Source organism: Aquarana catesbeiana, linkage group LG01 (assembly GCF_042186555.1).
Source record: "Aquarana catesbeiana isolate 2022-GZ linkage group LG01, ASM4218655v1, whole genome shotgun sequence".
NCBI classification, from domain to species: domain Eukaryota; kingdom Metazoa; phylum Chordata; class Amphibia; order Anura; family Ranidae; genus Aquarana; species Aquarana catesbeiana.
This window is the reverse complement of record NC_133324.1, coordinates 972,797,481-972,821,404: the sequence shown is the minus strand read 5'-3', so window position 1 is coordinate 972,821,404 and position 23,924 is coordinate 972,797,481. Positions and strand designations below refer to the sequence as shown.

The 23,924-nt window shown below is 45.1% G+C and overlaps 1 protein-coding gene across 6 annotated transcripts in view; it reads left to right on the top strand.

Moving 5' to 3' along the window:
• Positions 1 to 23,924, top strand: part of LOC141123276 (cytosolic phospholipase A2 gamma-like) — a 268,360-nt gene that overhangs the window by 133,993 nt on the left and 110,443 nt on the right. For all 6 annotated transcript variants that reach the window (XM_073612044.1, XM_073612047.1, XM_073612042.1 and 3 more), the window contains 3 exons: positions 1,190 to 1,225; positions 3,156 to 3,191; positions 23,593 to 23,643. In XM_073612044.1, the coding sequence (XP_073468145.1) occupies positions 1,190 to 1,225; positions 3,156 to 3,191; positions 23,593 to 23,643 (123 nt within the window). The remainder of the gene's footprint in view (positions 1 to 1,189; positions 1,226 to 3,155; positions 3,192 to 23,592; positions 23,644 to 23,924) is intronic.

The window sequence follows — 23,924 nt, the reverse complement described above, 5'->3', positions numbered from 1 at the left end:
TGTTTTTTTTTTTTTGGCCATGTATTTAGCAGCATTGCAATAATGTTTTGAAGCATTTTTAGATGATTATTATGGCACTCACCTTTTCCCTTTCTTTGCCAGTGATGGAGGTTGTGGAGACCTTTTCATGCTGAGTGCCCTGCCAAGAAGCGGATGTTTGTTGCCTGGGAGGTGGAAGCTTTGATACACCTGTTCCCGATCCATTACCAATTCTGGAGAAAACAGGAGTATCCTTCACTATGCATAAGAGCAAAAAAATGTCACCAGCACACCAAGGATCTCCAGAGTGGGTTGTAAGCTTTAATCAACGATCAAATCATTACAGCAGATTGCAACATTTTGAAGTCACAAAGGACCTCTTCATCAGGGATGTAACACATGTGACGTCACATGCCTGATGAAAGGGGTCCTGTGTGGCTCTTAAACATTGCACTCTGCTGTAAAAATGTGATTGTTGATTAAAGCTTAAGACCCACTCTGGAGAACCTTGGTGTGCTGGTGACATTGTTTTGCCCTTTTTTATAGTGGAGGATGATTCTGTTTTCTCCAGGATTGGTCCGCTGCTTGGTGACATTCTTTTGCTCTGACTTGACACGGTTCCCGATGGTGGTCACTTCGGCACCCACTTATACTCACAGCCATTTATACAGGAATGTGTGTGTTGGGAATAGTGCATTGGAACTCCATTATAAATAGAAACCCTGAAGCCCCTAAACCTGCATCAGTGAGAACCCTGTGTGATATATACCCCTTCTGTCCCCATGACATGGTGCAGCCCTGTCACAATTAATAGAACAATAGATAGATAAAGCACTAAGCTAAACAGTAATCTTCCTTAACTGGCAATAACTCATATTTGATTATATGATGTTTAAAAATGTTACTGTGAAATATGAACTGCACTGCAATTGGGTGAGGACAGGAATCAGGGTAGAGAAGCACTACAACAAGGAGTTTCTTTACAGGAAGTACCAGGTCTCACACTGCAGACAGAAGTCATGTGGATTTAGGTGTCAAATTGGCTATCTCTTGATTTCTTTCTATGGAATTTATCTATATGTTTATTGTTTTATATTATTATTAATTGTCACTCATTAATTATTTTTAGACTCATAACTAGATTTTATGCACTGCACTTTTTCAATGGTATTATTCTGTACATGTTATCTGTGTGTTTCACTTTATGCAGATAAGTCAAAGAAGTTTAGTGTGGAAATGAAGCAAGGTAGGTAACGCTGTGGATGAATTGATATGGTGTCAGATCATGTCCCTTTTGTTAATTGGTGGAGGATGCGGGCACAGTGATAGTGGCTTATTCCCTTCCAAGACTTTTCAATGTCACTGGACTCCAGAAATCAATCCAGGAATTACCAATCCTGCAGAAAACAGTGAAACCAGTGTCCTTCACTACAAATAGACACCCTGAAGCCCTTTCAAAATAGATAGAAAGATAGATAGAGCTCTAAACTCAACAGTAATCGTCCTTAACTGGCAATAATTAACCACTTGATGACCAGTGACGTACCCGTACAATGATGGAATTTCGTTGGTTATACCAGGATGTTGCATTTTTTGGAGCCGGCGGTCAGCTCTCTTATAATAGCAATCGGAGAGGCTAACTATCTGCTCAATTGCTATTACAAGCAGCAGGAGGGGATGCCCTCCCCTCCCGCCACCTTCTGTGGCATGCACAGACTTTCTACTCACAGCCATTTATACAGGAATGTGTGTGTTGGGAATAGTGCATTGGAACTCCACTATAAATAGAAACCCTGAAGCCCCTAAACCTGCATCAGTGAGAACCCTGTGTGATATATACCCTTTCTGACCCCATGACATGGTGCAGCCCTATCACAATTAATAGAACAATATATAGATAGCACTAAACTAAACAGTAATCTTCCTTAACTGGCAATAATTCATATTTGATTATATGATGTTTAAAAATGTTACTGTGAAATATGAACTGCACTTCAATGAGTGAGCACAGGAATCAGGGCAGAGAAGCACTACATCAAGAGTTTCTTTATAGGAAGTGTCAGGTCTCACACTACAGACATAAGTCATGCATAAACCTGTGCAGTGCATGCCTCATGTTTCTGCACCAACTGAAACTGTTGACACAGGATTACGAAATAAGGGGTCACTGGCATTCTGGTGTGGATATGGGTGTCAAATTGTCTATCTCTGGATTTCTTTCCAATCCAACACAGAGTCTTTAGTTGGGACTTTTTTGCTACTCGCTTCACAAGGTGTATATTGTAGTACATTTCGCGGTGTACTCTCTGGACCCCTTTATGGAATTTACCGTATTTATCGGCGTATAACACGCACCCCAATTTAGGAGGGAATTTTAAGGAAAAAAAACTTTTAAGAGGGAAGTTGAAGGGAAAAAAAACTTACATTTAAATGCCCATCATTGCAGCCTTCTCAATGCAGCCTTGCCCCAGTGCAGCCTTCCCCAGTGCAGCCTTGTCAGTGCAGCCTTGTCAGTGCAGCCTTGTCAGTGCAGCCATGTCAGTGCAGCCATGTCAGTGCAGCCTTCGTCAGTGCAGCCTTCGTCAGTGCAGCCTTCCCCAGTGCAGCCTTGCCCAGTGCAGCCTTGCCCAGTGCAGCCTTGCCCCATTGCAGCCATCGATCCCCTGTCCCTGCCATATTGGGCTTCAAAATCACCGACCGCGATTTGAAAATGGCGCCGAAATACACAGAGCCGGTCCTCGGCTCTTTCCGGCGGCTCTCGTTCACTTTCGGCTCCACTCGTAGTCCCGAGCGGAGCTATCCGAACCTAGCCGAGTAGGTTCGGATAGCTCCGCTCGGGACTACGAGCCGCCGGAAAGAGCCGAGGACCGGCTCTGTGTATTTCGGCGCCGGCGGCGCCATTTTCAAATCGCGGTCGGCGATTTTGAAGTTTTCACAGCTCGGGATCGCAGGGGATCGGCGTATAACACGCACCTGCGACTTTCCCCTGATTTTAAGGGGAAAAAAGTGCGTGTTATACGCCGATAAATACGGTATCTATATGTTTATTATTTTATATTGTTATTAATGGATTGTCACTCATTAATTATGTTTAGACTCAAAATTAGATTTTATGCACTGCACTTTTTCAATTGTATTATTCTGTACATGTTATCTGTGTGTTTCACTTTAAGCAGATATGCCAAAGAAGTTTAGCCCGGAAATGGAGCTAGGTAGGTAACGCTGTGGATGAATTGATATGGTGTCAGATCATGTCCCTTTTGTTAATTGGTGGAGGATGCGGCCACAGGGTTAGAGGCTTCTTCCCTTCCAAGACTTTTCAATGTCACTGGACTCCAGAACCCAATCCAGGAAATACCAATCCTGCAGAAAACAGTGAAACCAGTGTCCTTCACTACAAATAGACACCCTGAAGCCCTGTCACAATAGTTAGATATATAGCGGTGTGTTCCCACTAGTTACTAACATCCACCATATCACCCTGCTGCCCGACCTTCATATATCACTTCTGAGACAATGAACAGTCATTTGCTTTGTTTTGTTTTTGTTTATTGGGGGGATATAACTTGGTTGGGGAAAGGGTATATGGGATGCCCATAGATCAAATTACTTTGCCATCATATTTGTAAATTAGAACTTCGATTGAGCCTTGAAGAATTGATGCACATGTATAACATCTTTAGTCTCTTCCCTGTATCACCATGCAGATTATTGCTCCTCCTCTGCATAATTCCTGCAGACTATCGCTCCCAGGAATCCTTCCCTCCTGCACAAACTTATTCTGTAACACATTGTGTTTCTTGTCACATCCTCTTCTATATGCAAAAGAACCCACTCTGAATAGTCTCTAATGCTGACTCTGGTTGCTGCTACTAGGCCAGAAGCCTGCAGTTCCTCTCCCCGGAGGCCTAGTAGTTTAATGTTGGACTGAATGGTGGACTGCTGTTCCCAGCTAGTCCAGCTTGCAAACCCTGCGCCCTCAGGCCGCATCGATTTGACATTATTCCCTACAGTCTCTCTTCTGCTCCAGGACTCCTCATCAATGACCGTGTAAAAATGAGGACTTCATCCATGACTGTGTAAGGATAAAGTTCCCTCACAGACTCCTTGGCATGTCTCCACATCCAGCACTCCACTGTGGTACACTTGCTGACCTTTCTCTGCCCCGAGTCCATGATGGAGAACTTAACTGGACCGTAGGTTCCGACAGCTTCTCCTGCCCCTCTGCTCCAGGAACTCCTCATCAATGACCGTATAATGATGAGGAATTCACCCATGACCGTGTAAGGTCACAGCTCTCCCGGGTCTCCTCCCGCGATCAGCGCACCCCGCCAGATGGGGGTGCTCTCCTGCTGCTGTCTAGTACTCCATTCTCCACTTCTCTTGGACGACAACTCCTCCCAGTGGCCTGTTACCTCAGCTTATATGGGAGGCCTGCCCCCTGCCAATTCCAGTTGGGGATTGGTCAGGGCTCCTCACATGAGCTGCCTCACACTCCAGTTCTAGGTCCTGCCCCTCTTCCTAAACATTCTCTCTGGAAGCAGGGGAGGTGCCTCAGAACTAAAGTACAGGTGGTCACACCCACTGCTACACTAACCACTCCCTGCCCCCAGATCAAAAACAAACAGGGCTAGCTTGCAGCATAGGCCTACTTAAATTTACCTGTGATGACAGAACCTACCAAAAATCCTCACTCTAGCATTTACCTATGGTAGAGGGTGCTACATTCAGCCCCACCATTTTACAGCTGGTCCCCAGCTGTGGAAAAAAAATGAATTTCTAAAAAATTACCTCCTGGGCCCAGGAGTAAAGGCATCCCATATCAATTGGTTGGATGGGGGAAAGGGTGAAAACTTGGATGGGGATATGCACAAATAAATTAAGTACAAAAATATAATATGTACAATCTGTTCACATATTCACACTGTACAATTTGAGCATAGCCATCCTAACTACAGGTCCCTGCAGCTAGGTACATACAAGTGAAGCCAGAGCACTGCTCCCTTGGTAAGAATACTCTGCCTATCACAGGTCTTCATCTGTTCCCACGGTGGAGATGGACAGCCCTCACATCCCTGGCATTCCTAAAAGAAGACACAAACAAACATATCTATACAAGCTAACTTTACAAGTAATTCACCACTGAGAGGGGGTTATAATCCGCCCTGTGGTGAAACATCAATTTACATTACCTACATGTATTTACCCGTCTGATGTCACTCCACCAGGAGGGATCTAGGGGAACCTCCTGCAGAGCAACAGACAAACATACATGTGAAACCAAATAACCCCTCCTTGCTTTTGAGTGAAGGGGCCCCTTCCGAAGTAGCAGGTAGCAAAGAGGTTAACAGGGACACAAAGGAAAAGGGGGATGAGGTAAACACCCCAGGGACTTTAAAGGTGCTTGGATACAATGGTAATTAGAGTGAGAAAATATATGTATACAAAATCTATCCATACAAAAATGTATTTATTCAATTTAATACATGTTGGCAAAGAAATTAAAAACAGGTCTCTCAATATCCATATCTGACTTAACAAAGACAATGGAAGAAAAGCCACTTAGTGAGTACCACTCGACATGTTTCGCTCTTCATGAGCTTCATCAGGAATTCTGGTAAACATATGGTATGCTGAGAATGAGAAACACAGAATAAATATCACATTTGTGAAAATTAAAAATTATTACTAAAATCACATGGATAGAATAATTACTGCACACATAGATAGCAGAATTCAATCAAGAGGTTCAAAAAAGATATTAGTGTCACAACAATTAGTCATTAAGGAACAAGGTAAATCTGACACAGCAGAAAAAGGCATCTTATCAAAAATTAATCATAATGAAGACAGTCTTACCAGGCTGAATAATAAATAAAGTAAGAAATTGTTGTAAATTGATGAACGCGGTGGATAGCATTCAGAAATATAGGTAGGTCTCTCCTGCCTGGGCTCCCCACATTATTGGTCACAGAGGGGCTGAGTATAAATGAGTCCTTACTGGAAAATTGGATAAAAGTAAAAAATAAATAATAATTACAAAATGGTCTATAGGTTGCTCAATATTGAACACCTAAAGATCAGGCACAAATTACCTGGTGTTGAATCAAAAGTTGATTGCTAAAGGCTATTAAAGCCTTATTACAAAATTGAAGCAGCCACTTAGAATCTCCCTGGTATGGAGACTTAAAGCTGACTGATTGTTAACAGGCCACAAACAATGAATGGTGTTAGAAGGCAAATGCTGCAAAAAAATAAAAATAAAATCTATATCAATAAATGTACTATCCACACCAGTGAGTCGCTTTCGTATCAAGCAAAGTCAGTGTGTGGGAGCACTTACCTAAATAAGGGTATGGGCAGGCATGCAATGAAGGGGAGAGAGAGACACAGCCTCCCCTTCAGTGAGAGAGCCACCGACAAAGAGTAGCGGCATGTTGCTGCATACTTATAGTCCCTCCATCCCGGCGGCGTCTGACGTCACCGCCGGGATGCGGACGTGCAGTGAGGAATTCCACACACGGGTACATAGATAGGGGTGGAGTCAAGATCATGTGGCATGACGTAGAGCACGTCAATACCCTACCGCGCATGCGCCGAGAACCATGACGCTAACCGTGCCTGTACCTATAATGCGCATGCGTCGGGGAAATAAATAAATAATGGAAGTTTCAACCACATCGGAGGGCTGGTATCGCCATTTTGGAAGAGAGAAAGGAAATCATAAATAAAGTATATTTAGGTCCCCCTGAACCAGTATTGTCTTTCTGGAGGAGGGAAAAAGAAAAATGAGATATATGCTTATCCCCATAACAATAGGGACTAAAATGGTATAATAGGGACTAAAATGGTATAATTGAGAAAAGCCTTAGTGTAATATTGTCACATCAATAGGCAATACCAAAATAATAGTGCTGATAGAGAATGGATAAATGAATATGTAAACAAAAATGTAGACATACGTAAGGAGGAAGCAAGCCCCATCCATTATAGTGACCCCTTGTGGAACTGGCACCTCTAGGGCTCCCATAGGTGAGCGATTGATTACTCACACATCCCATAGGTGCCCCTAATGGATGGGGCTTGCTTCCTCCTTACGTATGTCTACATTTTTGTTTACATATTAATTTACCCATTCTCTATCAGCACTATTATTTTGATCCTCGGTACTCTCCGGCCCTCCGAACTTCCTGCAGTTGCGGCATGCACAGTCCTGTGAGCAGGTGTATGGAGTAATATCTCGATTCCCGCTGCACTGGCCCTAAGCAGGTTAATGGCTTCCCACAATGACCGCACCGGGCCCAGGCGTTGGGTATATGGTACCTGGGGCATAGCACGCACAACCGCTCCACTCCTCCAATCACCTCCAAGGCAAGTCCTCCACAGAGTTCCAGTCAGATGCTGGCGTCGACCTGCACCCAATCCTGCATTTCAGGTGACCACTGCACAGCGGGTATCATCTGACCACCCTCCGCCATCTTCATCTGCCTTGTGTCTGGCGTGCAGCACGCTGATCTCTCTTACTGTCCTCCGCTGGGACGTAACTCCGCCCACACACTCGTTGGTTCAGCGTACGAGGAACTGTAAGCAGGCGTCAGGCAGCATGCACTGTAGTGACACCTGGTGGCAGGCTCTCATGAACTGCAAAGCACTGTCCAGGCTGAACTTTTGTAAACTGTGTCACTGAGGCTGGAAACTGAAGGCAGGCAAACTATACAGTGATTACCAGTAACAGAGTAAAGTCTCTCCTGTAACATCCTACTGTGTGGGACTGACTGTGCAGCATCCCGTCATAGACACCCCCTCATTGCATTCTGTTAATAGGGGCAACAGCAGACATTCACAATGCAATGCAGTGGGTAATGCCTGCGCCGTAAAGAGCGCTGGACATATTTGTAATCCAGAGCGAGATCGCTTGCCGTGGTTGCCACGGGTGATAGCACATGGTTGCAGGGCTTATCGCTGTGAGTATCCATTGAGGCAACTGGGTGCAGGGGCATGATGGCAGCGCTGATCCTGGATGGTTGCTATGGGTAACAAAACTTGGCAACAAGCTTGGATTTAGTTGCTATGGGCAACAGCATGTGGCAAAAGTAAATTTTGAAGGCAAGCACTGTCCTTTCCTCATTATACCCCAAACTTGGCAAAACAGGCAAGTTCTCCCTGGGCTTTTGACGGTTGCTAGGGGCGACAGCTAGCAGGTTAACCGTGAAGGCGCATCTCGTTGGGACCTCCAAATGTAGCGGTGTGTTGCCACTAGTTACTAACATCCACCATATCACCCTGCTGCCCGACTTTCATATATCACTTCTGAGACAATGAACAGTCATTTGTTTTGTTTTGTTTTTGTTTATTGGGGGGATATAACTTGGTTGGGGAAAGGGTATATGGGATTCCCATAGATCAAATTACTTTGCCATCATATTTGTGTAGCACTAACTCACGGTGGAGCTGCTGGTTCACTTTGCTTCCCTCTGTTTCACCGGCACCAGGTCTAGGGGTTCCATTGAGTTTACTGCTAGACGACACACGCGCCAACACTGGAGTACGTTTTCAATGCTTTATTGAACAGTCAAACTTTAGGAAGTAGCAGGAAAGAGACGGAAAAGGAAACCTTCAGGAGAAGCTCAAATATCTTCTTACAAGATCTTAGCGACAAATGTCCCGGTAGAATTCAGATAATTATGTGGAATGCGCTCCCCTCGTGGGACACACTCTTTGCTTGTCTGGATAGGCCTCTCTCACCGGTCTAGCAGCCAGTACGCAGCACGAATCTAAAGTCTCTGCCACAGACTTATTTGGGGGGGTAAATCTGCACAATCCTCTGCCACAGGATGTATCAGATCTTCTGCAGTGAACAGTCAGTCACAGTGCCTGAACCTTTAAGCCGAACCGGCGACACTATGCTGTATAATTACTTCTTTTGGATTCGTTCTACAACTGAGTCACCAGGCCCCTCTATAGACCAGCATGCTACGTGATCTCTCCAAGACGGGTCCTTCCCTGGGATCTCCTCGACTGTCCAGCTTCGTCACACAGGACCGACAGCTCAGGACCATTCCTCGGCCGCGGTGGTAGGCCCCAGACAAGCCTCTGGACCCACCCCTGCGCCGCAGCATCGTGGGCCTCCCGATCGGAGGACCACGAGGTAGCTCCTTAACGCATACCTGTCAGCCAGGAGGGCCAGCAGGTGGCTGTAAAAACGACCTTAGAACATGGCGTCTGTCCCATAAATACCCTCTTCCCAGAATGCAACTCGGAGGACCACCTCCACCGAGCTTGTCTCCGAAACAGAGGAGCATCTATACACTTCGACACATTGCCCTTCCAACACTGACTAATGGTAACAGCGACACCCACCGGTCAGCACGGAAGCACACACATCATCAGCCAAGCTGGAACAGAGGCGAACTTTTAACCTTCCTAACACACAATTTACTAAATTTACCTAACCTGCGGTAGATTGTAAATCTACCAGCGCTACATTTGTAAATTAGAATTTCGTTTGAGCCTTGAAGAAATAATGCGCATGTATAACATCTACAGTCTCTCCCCTGCATCACCATGCAGATTATTGATCCTCCTCTGAGTAACTCCTGCAGACTATTGCTCCCAGGAATCCTTCCCTCCTGCACAAACTTATTCTGTAGCACATTGTTTCTTGTCACATCCTCTTCTATATTCAAAAGAACCCACTCGGTGGACTACTGTTCCCAGCTAGTCCAGCTTGCAAATCCTGCGCCCTTGGGCCGCATCGATTTGACACTATTCCCCACAGTCTCTGTTCTGCTCCAGGACTCCTCATCAATGACCGTGTAAAGATGAGGACTTCATCCATGACCGTGTAAGGATGAAGTTCCCTCACAGACTCCCTGGCATGTCTCCACATCCAGCACTCCACTGTGGTACACTCACTGGCCTTTCTCTGCCCCGAGTCCATGATGGAGAACTTAACTGGACCGAACTTTCCGACAGCTTCTCCTGCCCCTCTGCTCCAGGAACTCCTCATCAATGATGCGTAATGGTGAGGACTTCACCCATGACCATGTAAGGGTGAAGCTCCCTCACAGCTCTCCCAGGTCTCTTCCCACGATCGACGCACCCCTACCCAGATGGGGGTGCCCTCCTGCTGCTGTCTAGTACTCCATTCTCCACTTCTCTCAGCCAGCTCCTCCCAGTGACCTGTTACCTCAGCTTATATAGGAGGCCTGCCCCCTGTCGATTCCAGTTGGGGATTGGTCAGGGCTCCTCACATGAGATGCCTGCCATTCCAGTTCTAGGCCCTGCCCCTCTTTCAGAACATTCTCACTGGAAGCAGGGGAGGCATCTCACAACCAAAGTACAAGTGGTCACACCCACTGCTACACTAACCACTCCCTGCCCCCAGATCAAAAACAAACAGGCCTAGCTTGCAGCATAGGCCTGCGTAAATTTACCTGTGCTGACAGTTTCCCTTCCTCACTCTAGCACCTACCTATGGTAGAGGGTGCTACAGATAGAAAGATAGAGCACTAAACTAAACAGTAATCTGCCTTAACTGGCAATAATTAACCACTTAATGACCAGTGACATATCCGTACAATGCTGGAATTTCATTGGTTATACCGGGATGATGCCTGTGTCCATTTTTTAGAGCCGGCTGTCAGCTCTCTTTTAATAGCATTCGGAGTGGCCAACTATCTGCTCAGTTGCTATTACAAGCAGCGGGAGAGGAGGGCGTCCTTCTGTGTCATGCACGGGCTCTCCCGTCCCACCAGGTGACCCAAGCGACAAGCTGGTGCATCTGCCGGCTGGCCAGACGACCACCTTCCATGCTATTCTTGGGCTTTCCCATCCCACTGGATGACCCAAGTATCCAGCTGGTGTTTTTGCTGGTTGGCCAGACAGCCAAGCAAAGCCAGGATCACCGTTGATCGGCTGTTCGTGATAGTAACCTGGAAGTAATGATATCACTTCCGGTTTACCTGGATGTCAACGGCATCATTTTTTACAAATCAAAAGTATTCAAAAACACAGATCTTGGTGGTTTGAATGCTTTTAAGGGCAGAGGAGGGATCTGAGGTGTTATAGACCCCGATTCCTCCATAAAGAGTACCTGTCACTGCCTATTACTGTCACAAAGGATGTTTACGTTCATTATAGACCCCAGATCTCTCCATAAAGAGGACCTGTCACCGCCTATTACTGTCACATGGGATATTTACATTCATTATAGACCCCCAGATCCCTCCATAAAGAGGACCTGTCACCGTCTATTACTGTCACTTGGGATGTTTACATTCATTATAGACCCCAGATCTCTCCATAAAGAGGACCTGTCACCGCCTATTACTGTCACTTGGGATGTTTACATTCATTATAGACCCCAGATCTCTCTATAAAGAGGACCTGTCACCGCCTATTACTGTCACATGGGATATTTACATTCATTATAGACCCCCAGATCCCTCCATAAAGAGGACCTGTCACCGTCTATTACTGTCACATGGGATGTTTACATTCATTATAGACCCCAGATCTCTCCATAAAGAGGACCTGTCACCACCTATTACTGTCACATGAGATCTTTACAATCCTTGTGACAGCAATAAAAGTGATAAAAAAATAAATAAAATAAAGCAACAGTGTAAAAAAAATTAAATTATTGATAAAAAAAAAAAAGATTAAAGTGCCCACGTTGCCCCCCCTCCCCCCATGCTAGTGCGCAAAGATGAACATGTGCATCAGTCCCATACAAACGCAATCAGCAATCATCCTACACATGTGAGCTATCGCCATGAATGTCAGAACCAGACCTCCTGTGTAAATCTAAAGTGGTAACCTGTAAAGGTTTGCTTTTAAAACGTCACCTATGGATAGTAACATTTTCATCGTTTGTTGTCGTTGCATGGACTTGAGCAATTTGAAAGCATGACAATTGTAAGATATAAATAGATCTATGTATTTATCTTTTTTATTTTTACATACTGCCACCAGTCAGTTTGCCTAATCACTGCCACACTAGTCATATTGTATTATAGGGCGTACACACGGTCGGACTTTGTTCGGACATTCCGACAACAAAATCCTAGGATTTTTTCCGACGGATGTTGGCTCAAACTTGTTTTGCCTACACACGGTCGCACAAAGTTGTCGGAATTTCCGATCGACAACCACGCGGTCACGTACACCACGTACGACGAGACTAGAAAAGGCCGGTTCAGAACCAAGCGCTGCACCCTTTGGGCTCCTTTTGCTAATCTCGTGTTAGTAAAAGTTTGGTGAGAGACGATTCGCGCTTTTTCAGACTCGTGGCTTTCAGATCGTTTTCTGCCGTTCAGTTTGTGCTTGTGGGTTTGTATCTGCTCTTCAGTGCGTGCAGCAAGTTCCGCGTGACTTTAGGTAGTCATTGTATTCTTGTTCGTTCGTTACTGGTTTTCAGGTCGCTCTTCACAGGCCTTGCTGTTCTTCAGTGCGTTCTGTTACTTCGTTCTGAGCAGCCGACCGTTTTCTAGCCATGTTTCGTATGCGTACTCCTCGTACAGTTCGTACTGTGCGGGGGCTTGGTGTTGGGGTCCTGACCTTGACACAAGTCCAGTCCATGAACAGGGTGGGGAGGAGTTCATGGACCAAGAATTGGTTGCTTCAGCGTGACCAGTTCTGTCATATGTCTTTGCTCCGTGAGATCCGTGAGAATAATCCTGATGATTTCAGGAACTTTCTCCGGATAACGGACCCCGTGTTTCACTGTTTGTTGGCTTCGCTGACCCCCTATATCATCAGGCAGGATACCTGCATGAGGCAAGCCATCACTCCGGAGCAGAGGTTGGTCGCTACCCTGCGGTATTTGGCCACAGGGAGAAGTCTGCAGGACTTGAAGTTCTGGACAGGCATCTCCCCCCAGGCTCTTCTTTGTGGACATTTACTGCTTGTGTTTGTTTTAGCTGACCCTGACAGAAATGTGTGGAGTCTAGAAAATGGCGTGATTGTGTAACCTTATACAAAGCACTGTTGGCTGTTATTTACTAAATGCAAAGACACTTTTCACTACAAGTGCACTTGCAACTGCACTGAAACTGCACTTGTAGTGCAAAGAGGATTTGCCCTTAGGAAATAACCCCCATTTTCTCATAAAACAACAATTACATCACCCCAAAAGTGTTGTAGCGTTGAGACAATAATCCACACATTCTTGATGAACAATCTTTTTATTACCTGCACAATCACATGTGCATTTACCAAAGGTTTTTCTGACAAACCAACATGTTTGTTGTATAACAATTTTTGTGGTGTCATTATCCAAAATCAAAATGTCCATTTTATAGAAAACAGGCCTGTGTAAAACCCACAAGAAAGACACAAATCTTGATCTTACAAAGTTCACATATGGTAGAACTTGAAGGCAAGATCAGACATGAGTATTTAGGAACTGTGTTTGATATAGCATTCAGATGGGGGGAAATCACCCCTGGAAAAGCCAAATTTGGAAGATGCACACCAATTTCCCAATGTCAACATGTGCTATCTGCCATCAGGGGGGATCAAGGGACGTGTTTTGGGGGAGAAAGCCCTTCCTCACCGCTACTTTATTATTGAGGAAGGGGTCGCACCCCCAAAACGCGTCCATTGATCTCCCGTGATGGCAGATAGCACATGTTGGCACACTGTGTGCATCCTCCAAATTTGGCTTTGGGAAAAATCACAAAAAGATTTAGCACATTGTAGCACACAAAAGAAGAAAGTGATTTTGAGGGGCTTTAAACTCGCCCCAAAACATCAATGATGTTTTTATATTTTGGAATAACATCATTGATGTTTTGCTTGATGTTTTCCAATTGTAAATTACACCCCATGATCTCCCCAATCAGGATCTGGGCACTTTCGGATGTGAAAGGATCTTCATCCACAACCTCACGATCACCTAAAAAGAGAGGAACCCCAAAATAAATTAGGTTTGCAAAAAAATGCCGCCATCCATCTCTTACGTGAGCCTGTGGTTGCAGACACTCACCTGTTGTGGTGACTAGTTCCACCACGTCTTCTTCCTCCTGCTCATCTTGTGTTGGTGGGATTTCCCCTTCTTCCAGAGGGGGGGGGGGTCTCTGGTCTCCTCGGATGAGGGGTGTCCTCCGAGTCTTTTCTCCCCTATGTAAAACAAAAATGGTATAATTAGCACACAGATATTTAATGTCGGAACTATAAAGATGAAACATTGCTTGGAAGTGGGGTACAATGATCTATTTTAGCCGAGTTCCAAGATGTAGCTTTTTTAGTGTCCTTTGTCAATCTGCGATACTTTACCTGTTTAGTACAAGCTTCACAGATGGAGACCCCCCTATAGTATACACTGGAGCACCTGTGTGGCCCCCTAATAAAAATGGTGTTCTTGTGTCCCACACTAGTGCTCCAGTGTCCAGATGTGAAAACAGCTGCTGAGTGTCCTCTCCTTACACACAATCTAGTTTGCATTTAATTCTAGTAACAAACCCATATACACAACCCAATTCTTTGAAGCCAAGTATAGGGCGTCAAAATGGTGGCCAAATGCATATGGGCTAAACAATGGTATTTTATCGTCCGAAATAAAAATGTGTGATTTGAATGAATAATGTGCCCATGAACATGAAAGTTGCCATTTTAAACTGTACAACAGTTCCTAAAAGCACATGGAGCAGCACGAACGTAATAAACACAAAAAGAATAGGAACACAGCACAACTACTTACTTTTTTGCAGCACTCTCCGGATCTTTCTGTACTGCTCATGTTCTCGGAATTTCAGGTCCGACCACAGCTTCCTGAGCTGATCTTTCGATCGTCGTACCCCAAATTTCCGGTGCAGACTCCTGACCACTTTCGCCATGATCTTGGCCTTTCGGACATTGGGGTTGGGGTAAGGCCCATACTTTCCATCATAGTCGGCCTTCTTCAGGATGTCCACCATCTCCAACATCTCCCCAAAGGACATATTTGAGTCCTTTAATCTCCTTCTGGATCGGGACGTTTCAGGCTCCGGCCTTTCCTCCTCCTCCTCCTCGTTGCTACAATTAGCACGATCCTGCTGTCTATCCGCCATGTGCTCTTCCCCCACTGCGCCGAACGAAAAGGGGCGGGGAATAGACTAGAAAGAACGTCGGGCGGGCAGAGTTATACGCATGCGCAGTGTGTATAAATTGTAACGCGCGCGTCTTACGTACGATCTGTGAGCGGAGGAAGGAGCATCGGAGACGCCGATCGTGCTAACGAAGGTAGGATCTAAACTTGGGCCTATACTGCTTCGAAATGGAAGCCTATATTGTAACAAGATTAGGGGAGTTTGGCCTGACATTAGGGTTTGTCTTGTGTTGTGTCTTGCAGAGAAAATGGATGGGTTCAACGACCACAATTTCTTGCCCCTGTTTATTGACAAGTACAGGGAGCTGCCCTGTCTGTGGCAAGTCAGACACCCCCACTATAACCATAAACAGAAGAGGCAGGCAGAGCTGGAGAAACTGCTGGAGTTGGTGACGCCGGTGGTCCCCACAGCAACCATCCCTTATTTAAAAGCAAAAATTAGTGGCCTGAGGAGCACTTATCTTAGGGAGCGCAAGAAGGTCACAGATTCCCTGAGGTCCGGAGCTGCAGCAGATGACGTTTATGTCCCCAGGCTGTGGTACTATGAGAGACTGCGATTTCTGTCAGACCACACTGAAGTCAGGGAATCCCTCTCTACTCTTCCTTCCACGCTTCCTTCCATACCAGCTGAGGCTTCCGATGTCCAACCTGGGCCTTCCAGCCAGGAAGAAGTGGAGGAGCCCAGCTGGAGTCAGGTATAGCATTCTTCTACAGATTTCTGGGCAATAAATAAATGATGTTTACTAGATGTTATTATTGATCACTAATTGCTGATTAAAAAAAGTGTTTTACATATCAATAGACAGTAGTGGGCACCCAAAATTGGGACAAGAATGCAAAATGCTGGGCTCAGAAGGATAGTCTGTTATATTTGTTAACATTCTATTTGCAGCAGTCAGGAGGTGAAAATTGTGTGTGATTGATGAATAAAAAACTCAAACTATGTCCCTTTTTCATACACAGGAAGACCTCAGCCAGGAGGAGGCTGTGGAATGTGGCAGTCAGGAGGAGGCGGGGATTAGTGGCAGTCAGGAGGAGGCGGGGATTAGTGTCAGCCAGGAGGAGGCGGGGCTAAGTGTCAGCCAAGAGAAGCCTGGGACAAGTCGCAGCCTGACTGAGTCTCAGGTTCCTCCCCTCCGCCTGCCATACAAAAGGGCCAGGAAGGCCACTCCCAGTCCTGTGCAGGATTCAGCATACAGGTTGATCTAGGAGGCTTCGGCGTCCCTCAGAGCCTTCCCCAGTCCTGCAGAGGCCTTTGCCTGCATGGCTGCCACCAAATTGCAGGGCATGCAGGAGGGCCAACGCAGGATCTCTGAGGACCTGATTTATAAAGTCCTACGTAAGGGGGAGAGTGGGGAACTGACACCCAAGACGGATGTCATTGAGATCGACGATGCTCCTCCTCCTCCTCCTCCTGCTGCCACAACTCCACCACCACAGCCAAAGCCTGGAAGGAAGACCAAAGAGTGATGACCCTGGGTTCAGTCTGGTCTGACAGAAGATGCAGTCTCTCGTATGACCACAACCTGGGGACATAGATGTCATCTGCTGCTTTCCGGATCTCTGGGACTTCTGGACCAGACTGCCCTCCCTTAGATAAGGACTCCTCAGGCCACCAATTTTGCTTTTAAATAATTGATGTCTGCCCTGGGGGTCCAAGGCTTCGCCCACTTCTGCAGTTTCTCCAGCGTTGCCTCCCTCTTTGTTTTTTTTATAGTTGTGACACCTTAATAAAATTTTTTTAGGTAAATTCTACTCTCCTGTGTGTGTTTTCATCCAAAAAGGACAGTTTGTTGGTGACGATTCAGGTACACTCTAACATAAAATGTGAAATTAACAAGGGACAACAACACCAAACACTCTCCTACAGATTAAATAGAACAACATATCAATGGTGTTGTGGGAACTTGTCACAAAAAACACACAAACATTTTCGGGAGTACAAATCAAAATCACCAAAAAAAAAAAAAAGAGAAACACAAAAAAAGATTCTACATTAAAGGCAAAAAAAAAAAAAAAAAAAAAGATACAAAAATATGTTGTCAGATGTGAGAAATCAAAATATATTGAGGGAATCCCGATAAATAGTAACGAAATAAGTTTGTGAGAAGTGTGTGTGAATATGAGCAGCAAAACTACTTAATTCTTGTCACATTATAAAGAAGAACTGAGTGCGCTGTATTAAACTATTTTGAACATTGCAGCGTGACGAAAGTGCTGTATCCATTGCGAACGCTAAGTTTACCAGAACGAGCTGTCCCATGTTGGAATTTCTTCTGAGCATGCGTGGCACTTTGTGCGTCGGAACAGGCCACACACGGTCGGAATTGACGCGATCGGATTTTGTTGTCGGAAAATTTTATCTCCTGCTCTCCAACTTTGTGTGTCGGAAAATCCGATGGAAAATGTCCGATGGCGCCCACACACGGTCGGAATTTCCGACAACACGCTCCGATCGGACATTGTCCATCGGAAAATCCGATCGTGTGTACGGGGCATTAGTCTGGTGACAATATGTAAAAAAAAATATGTAAGAACAACAATTTTTTTTTAATTTCTTAATTTTTCAAAATATTGTGACAGAAAATTATAACTTCAAAAAACTCACAACGCCTCTTAGTAAATACCTTGGGGTGTCTACATTCCATAAAGGGGTAATTTGGGGGTGTATTTGTATTGTACTGGAATTTTAAGGCCTGAAGAAATGAGATTGGCCGTCAGTACATCAGGATTTATCAATTTTCAAATATATCCCATAGTTTGTGGACTCTATAATGTATTAGATGGGAGATCGAGAAATACAAAGTAACATTCGTTCTAAACATTGATTGAAGACAGGAGATAGATACAAAGTAACATTGTTTATAAACATTGATCAGATGGGAGAAAGAGATATACAAAGTAACATTGTTTATAAACAGTGTTTATAGGTAAAAATGTTTCTATTTGTCTTTTTTGCTCATTATGTATTGCTTGTTTTTAGGCCGGACATATACTAATAATATAGAGATATTTATTCCAATCTCTATACAGCTTTTTCATACTTTTTTCCATCATCAGTGCAGTGTATGGAGATCATGGCTTCTATGGAGGAGGGGTTATGGATGGACACAATAATACAACCATGCAGGTCATGGTGGGCTAAAAGGAACCAAACCCCCCCACCCCCCCACTGATGATGGCCAACTACAAGCTGTGTGACTAAATCTGTGAGGATCATCTAAAGCTGATGTTTCATCTAAAAAAAAATGAAAATTTAATTTGTATTATTTGTCAGGAGCCGCGGCATGGAGGATTACTCCACCTCTTTACAGAAATTAGTAAATACCCCCCTCTCTGTCCCCCGCCCCTGCTGCTGAACTGATGGTGTTCATGGAACTTTTTTTAAATCACTTGGACCTACAGCCCATGGGGAGTACTGTGCATGTGCCCAAAGGTATTTAAACAATTCAATATCAGAAATTTTCACCCCCTTCCTGCCCAGGCCAATTTTCAGATTTCAGAGCTGTCACATTTTGAATGACAATTGCACGATCATGTAACACTGTACCCATAGGACATTTTTATAATTTTTTTCACACAAATAGAGCTTTCTTTTGGTGGTATTTAGTCACCACTGGGGTTTTTTTTTTTAATTTTTTGTAAAATAGATTTAAAATAAGTTTAGAAATGTTGGAAAAAAATGTTTCCTGACAGACTCCATGTCAGCCTACGTGTGGGTTAACCCCGCCTCCTCTCCAATGCTATAGGACCCCATACCCATAAATTTGAACTCACCGCTAGGGACTGTGTTCTTTTTTTGTCTTCCTCCATGGACTTACATTTCATTTGTTCCTGCTTGGCTTGCAGACTCCGGATTCCAGCATACCATCTATGCGGTGCAAGCTCAGGTCCCAACCATGGACGGGCGAGTGGCTGTTCAGGCACAAGATACCCCAGTGGTGGTGGGGAGATTGCCTCTGTATGCCTAGGATGGATGTCCTGCAAACAAATCGGCTGGCAAGATCTGCTGTTTTTTTATTTCTTTCTCCATGGCAGCTTTTTTGTTCTTTTATGTTTTGTATCCCTGCTTCTTCCCTTGTGAGCCCTGTAGATGCCTCTCATGGCATCTGAAGCGCTTCTGCATTCCAGGACGCCACAGCACTTCCGGGTTGCGGTCGCCGATTGCTTCTGCGCATACGCGTGGCCTCCGTGACACCGAGCCTTGGCTTGCACATGCGTGGAGCAGCGGAACAACCAGTGATTGCACAGTTTGGCGGCCCTCCACTGCGCAGGCGTGAGGTGGGGATGCGGTGACATCACTCGGGTGGGGGTTTTAAAAAGCTGTCAGCCTCTGCTAAAATTGGGAAATCCTGCGGGCAGTGAGTGGCAGCTTCCCCGAGCCTGGGTATTGCTTGGCACAAGGTAAGCCTTTGTGGGGGAGCTTGCAGGGTTCTTAAAGAAACCTGCAAGCTCATAAAATATTCATAAATATGAAAGGTTCAAAATGGAGACCCTGTCTACCCTCCAGCAAGCCGTGCAGCCAGGTGATTGGCTAATTTCAATCGATTTAAAAGATGCTTACTTCCATGTGCCTGTGGCAGAGGAATTTCACAAATATCTCAGATTCCAATTCAGACAAGAACATCTGCAGTTTACCTGCCTCCCTTTCAGGCTGACAACCACACCCCAAGTCTTTTCAAAGGTTCTATGACCTCCTGTTGCTGTCCCAGGACAAGGAGCAATTGTTGATCGACAAGGAGCAGGTTATCTCCACATTGATCGATTTTGGGTGGCTCCTGAACCTGGAGAAAAGCCATTTAGTACCAGTCCAGCACCTGATATACTTGGGGGCCCAGTTTGACACAGTGGAAAGCACCATCCCTCTTCCTGTGGAGAAGATATCAGTTATTCGAGAAAGAATTTCACGGGCTCTGAACTCCTCACGCCTGAGGGTCTTACACTGCCTAAGAATTATCTCTACGGTATTATCTCTAAGATGATCTCTACGACCACCATGGTCAAGTGGTCTCTGTGGAGGTTATGTCCCTTTCAAACGGTGTTCCTTCAGCAATGGAATTCGGGGGACATCAATTAGTCCATTTGCATAACTGTGATGAGGAACAGCCTCTTTTGGTGGCTTCAGCACAGGAATAATCACTTGCCACTCCATCGCCCCCATCTCATGGGTCATAGTCACGACCGATGCCAGCAGTGCTAGTTCGGGAGCCCTCTGCATGTCAGAACTGGAATAAGGCAAGTGGGATGCTCATCTCCACAATCCGGGCTTGATCGTCCTGGAACTTCGGGTGGCCTGGTGTGCCCTTCCATCCTTCTCTCATCTCCTGAAAGGGGAGTCAGTGGTACTAAGGATTGACAACATCACTGCAGTCTCTTATGTAAGGGGGCACTTGGAGCCCCGCCCTGCTCCAAGAGGTCAAATCCATAAATCCATCATGTCTTGGGCCCAGAAGAATGTGGCCATTATCTCGGCAGTCTTCATCCCTGGAGCCCAGAACGTCCAGGTGGACTTCCTGTCCCGCACACAGCTGGACAACAATGAGTGGTCTCTTCATGTGCAGACGTGCGAGTGGATCCTGTCCCTGGGAGTCAATCTCGAAGTGGATTTGCATCCTCCTGTAACTACAAGGTCAAGAAGTACTATACTCGATTCGTTGCAGCCAGGCCTTGGGAATAGATGCCCTGACAGATCAGTGGAGTTTCAACAGGGCATACACCTTTGCCCGTTCATCCTCAAGTCCTTACAGAGACTTCAAGCGGAAGCTGTCAAGGTGGTGTTGATTGCACCTTACTGGTCAAACAGGCCAAGGTTTCCCCTCCTGACCCAGCTCAGCTCCCGGGACCCGGTGCCTCTTCCGTTTAGGTCGGACTTTCTTTCTCAGGTGGCAGTCCTGCACCCTTGTCCGCCATTACTGAGGCTGATGGTCTGGTTCTTGAGAGGGAGAACTCATGAGCTCAAGAAAGGTGAGCATGAATAAAGTATATAAGAGAATATGGGCCAAGTTTGTTGAATTCTCATCCTCCATGGGCAGATCATTTAGGGATACAGAGATCCAGGGTATCCTCAGCTTCCTTCAATCCGGCCTAGATCTGTCTCTATCCATCAGCTCTCTTAGAGTCCAAGTCTCAGCCTTATCGGCCTTCTCCAGAATATCATGGGCTGTTAACCCGCTAATACGGCAGTTCTTCCATGGGGCATCAAGACTCCGGCCCCAAAGAAAACCAAGATTCCCCAAATGGGATCTTCCCCTTGTTCTCGACTCATTATCTGGAATCAGTTGCACGGGGTCTTCCCCGCTTTCTATCAAAGACCCTTATGCAAAAGTTGCCTTCTTGGTCGCTATCACTTTGGCTAAAAGGGTTTCTGAGATTGGTTCCTTGGGTCATAAAGAACCATTCCTGACCTTTTTTCCGGACCGGGTGGTCCTCATCCCTATGCTCGGCTGAAATCCGAAAGTCACTTCAGTGTTCCATGAAAACCAAGTAATCGTTCGACCTACATTCAGATATCCAGGGTCCACCGAAGTTCATCCTCTGGATATAGGCGAAATACTGAAGGAATACCTACAAGCTACTTCCTCCTTTAGACGCACCAAATACCTGTTCATTCCATACTCCAGCTGTAACAGAGGGAAGCGAGCCTCAACTAGAACGATTGCGACCTGGATCGTCCAGTCCATCCAGCAGGCTTATAGAGCTAAGGGCTTGGTTCCTCCAGAGGCAGTGATGGCACATTCCACCAGGGGTATGGGGCTTCGTGGGCAGCGGCTCGGCACATGGCTCCAGACGTCATCTGCAAAGCGGCCTCTTAGACCTCCATTAATACTTTTATGTCCCATTTCTGCATAGAGCCTGCTTCTCTATCTTCTGTGAACTTTGGGTTAAGATACCTGTCAGTTGATGGGGCAAATTAATTTTTTTTTTGTTCAAGCATACCCACCCCGTGTGGTCTAGCTAGTTATTTCCCACACATAGGCTGCCATAGAGTCTGTCTGGAAAAAGGAAAATTTATTATCAAATACTTACCGTAATTTTCCTTTCCTGATGGACTCCATGGCAGACGGAGTTCCTGCCCATTTGGTCAAAGAGTTGGCTAGTTACAGAATGCAGTCCCTAGCGGTAAGTTCAAATTTATGGTTATGGGGTTCTATAGAATTCGGAGAGGAGGCGGGGTTTACCCACACATAGGCTGCCATGGAGTCGATCAGGAAAGGAAAATTACAGTATTTGATAATAAATTTTCCATTTTTTTTGTTTTTGTTATAAAATTTTGCACATAACGAATCTTTCTTCAAAAATTTAGGCAAAAATGTATTCTGCTCCATTTCTTTGGTGAAAATAACCCGAATACATGTATATTATTTAGTCTGTAGGAAACTTCCAGAGAGTCCACAAACTATGGGATATGTATCTGAAAATCGACCAATCCTGATGTACTGACGGCCGATCTCATTTCTTGAGGCCCTGAAATGTCAGGACAGTATAAATACCCCCCAAATTACCACTTTTTTGGAAAGTAGACAGTCCAATGTGTTTAGTAAGAGGCATGGTAAGTTTTTTTGGAAAATTAAGAAATTGTCTGCATTGTTGTGGTTGGTCACAGTTAATCACATAGTACAAATGGGCTGTGATTGGCTCTGTCTGTACTGCACTGTAACCAATCACAGCTAACAAAACAATCGTACACAATGAATGGCATAAATCAAAGCCATTCAATGTTTACAATTGCCATGTGACCTGCTATGATTGGTCACATCAATTGCATGGTACCGGCAGTAGGCCAGCGCACTGATCAGACATTAGCTGTGTCCAGCGGACATACGTGTGAGGAGCATTCCTGGAGGACGTCCACCCAGAGTCATAAAGTTTCCTCCTAGCCGTCATTTGACAATAGGCTGGGTGGGAAGTGGTTAAGGAGTCCCCTCTCGGCTCCAGGGCCATTTGCTGAATTGATGATGGGGCCCCGAGCGTGGTACATTCTCCTTTTTTGGTGGCACTGCTCGTGACCACTGCAACAGCTCCCATATGTAAAACCATGACAGAGTGCCACCTGCAGATAAAACTCAGTAATTACAGGAGAGATGTACATTCACAGATAAAGTGATCATTTAAATCTGATTCTAGAATGCACCAAATATTACCGATACTGTATGTTTAGTGATATGATCTGTAACTTAACATTCTTATCACAGCTACATTAGATATACAGATTTTAATTATGTTTGACATAATGTACCATTTTATCCATCATGTTGATTAAACCTCATGATGGACAACAAGAGATGGAACTACAATCATATTTCATGAAGCTTTTAGCGTTACAGACATTATGTCAGCTACACCATCTACTAGACATTACAGGTTACAATGTAGCAGTATAGAACATTCCATTATTCTTCATATGACATGTGATAAATCTTCCCTCCATTCAGAAATACATTTCCACAGAAAACTGTCTCTTATTCTTCTGTGCATGTGACATTTGGGGTGATACTGATGACATCTTGTTTTATTTTGTCCAGAAATAATAGGGAACCTGCAACTTCATTCTTCCTTTTTGGATTCTCTAGAAGGTATGTAATACAGGAGGACTCATTTATAAGATGAGGCAATACTAATGTTATCTTGTTTTATATACAACAGGGGTCTCCACATTTTCATATATAAATACATAAGGGGGGATATGATCACCATGTATAAATACATAAGGGGGATATGATCACCATGTATACATACATAAGGGGGGATATGATCTCCATGTATAAATACATAAGGGGGATATGATCTCCATGTATAAATACATAAGGGGGATATGATCTCCATGTATAAATACATAAGGGGGGATATGATCTCC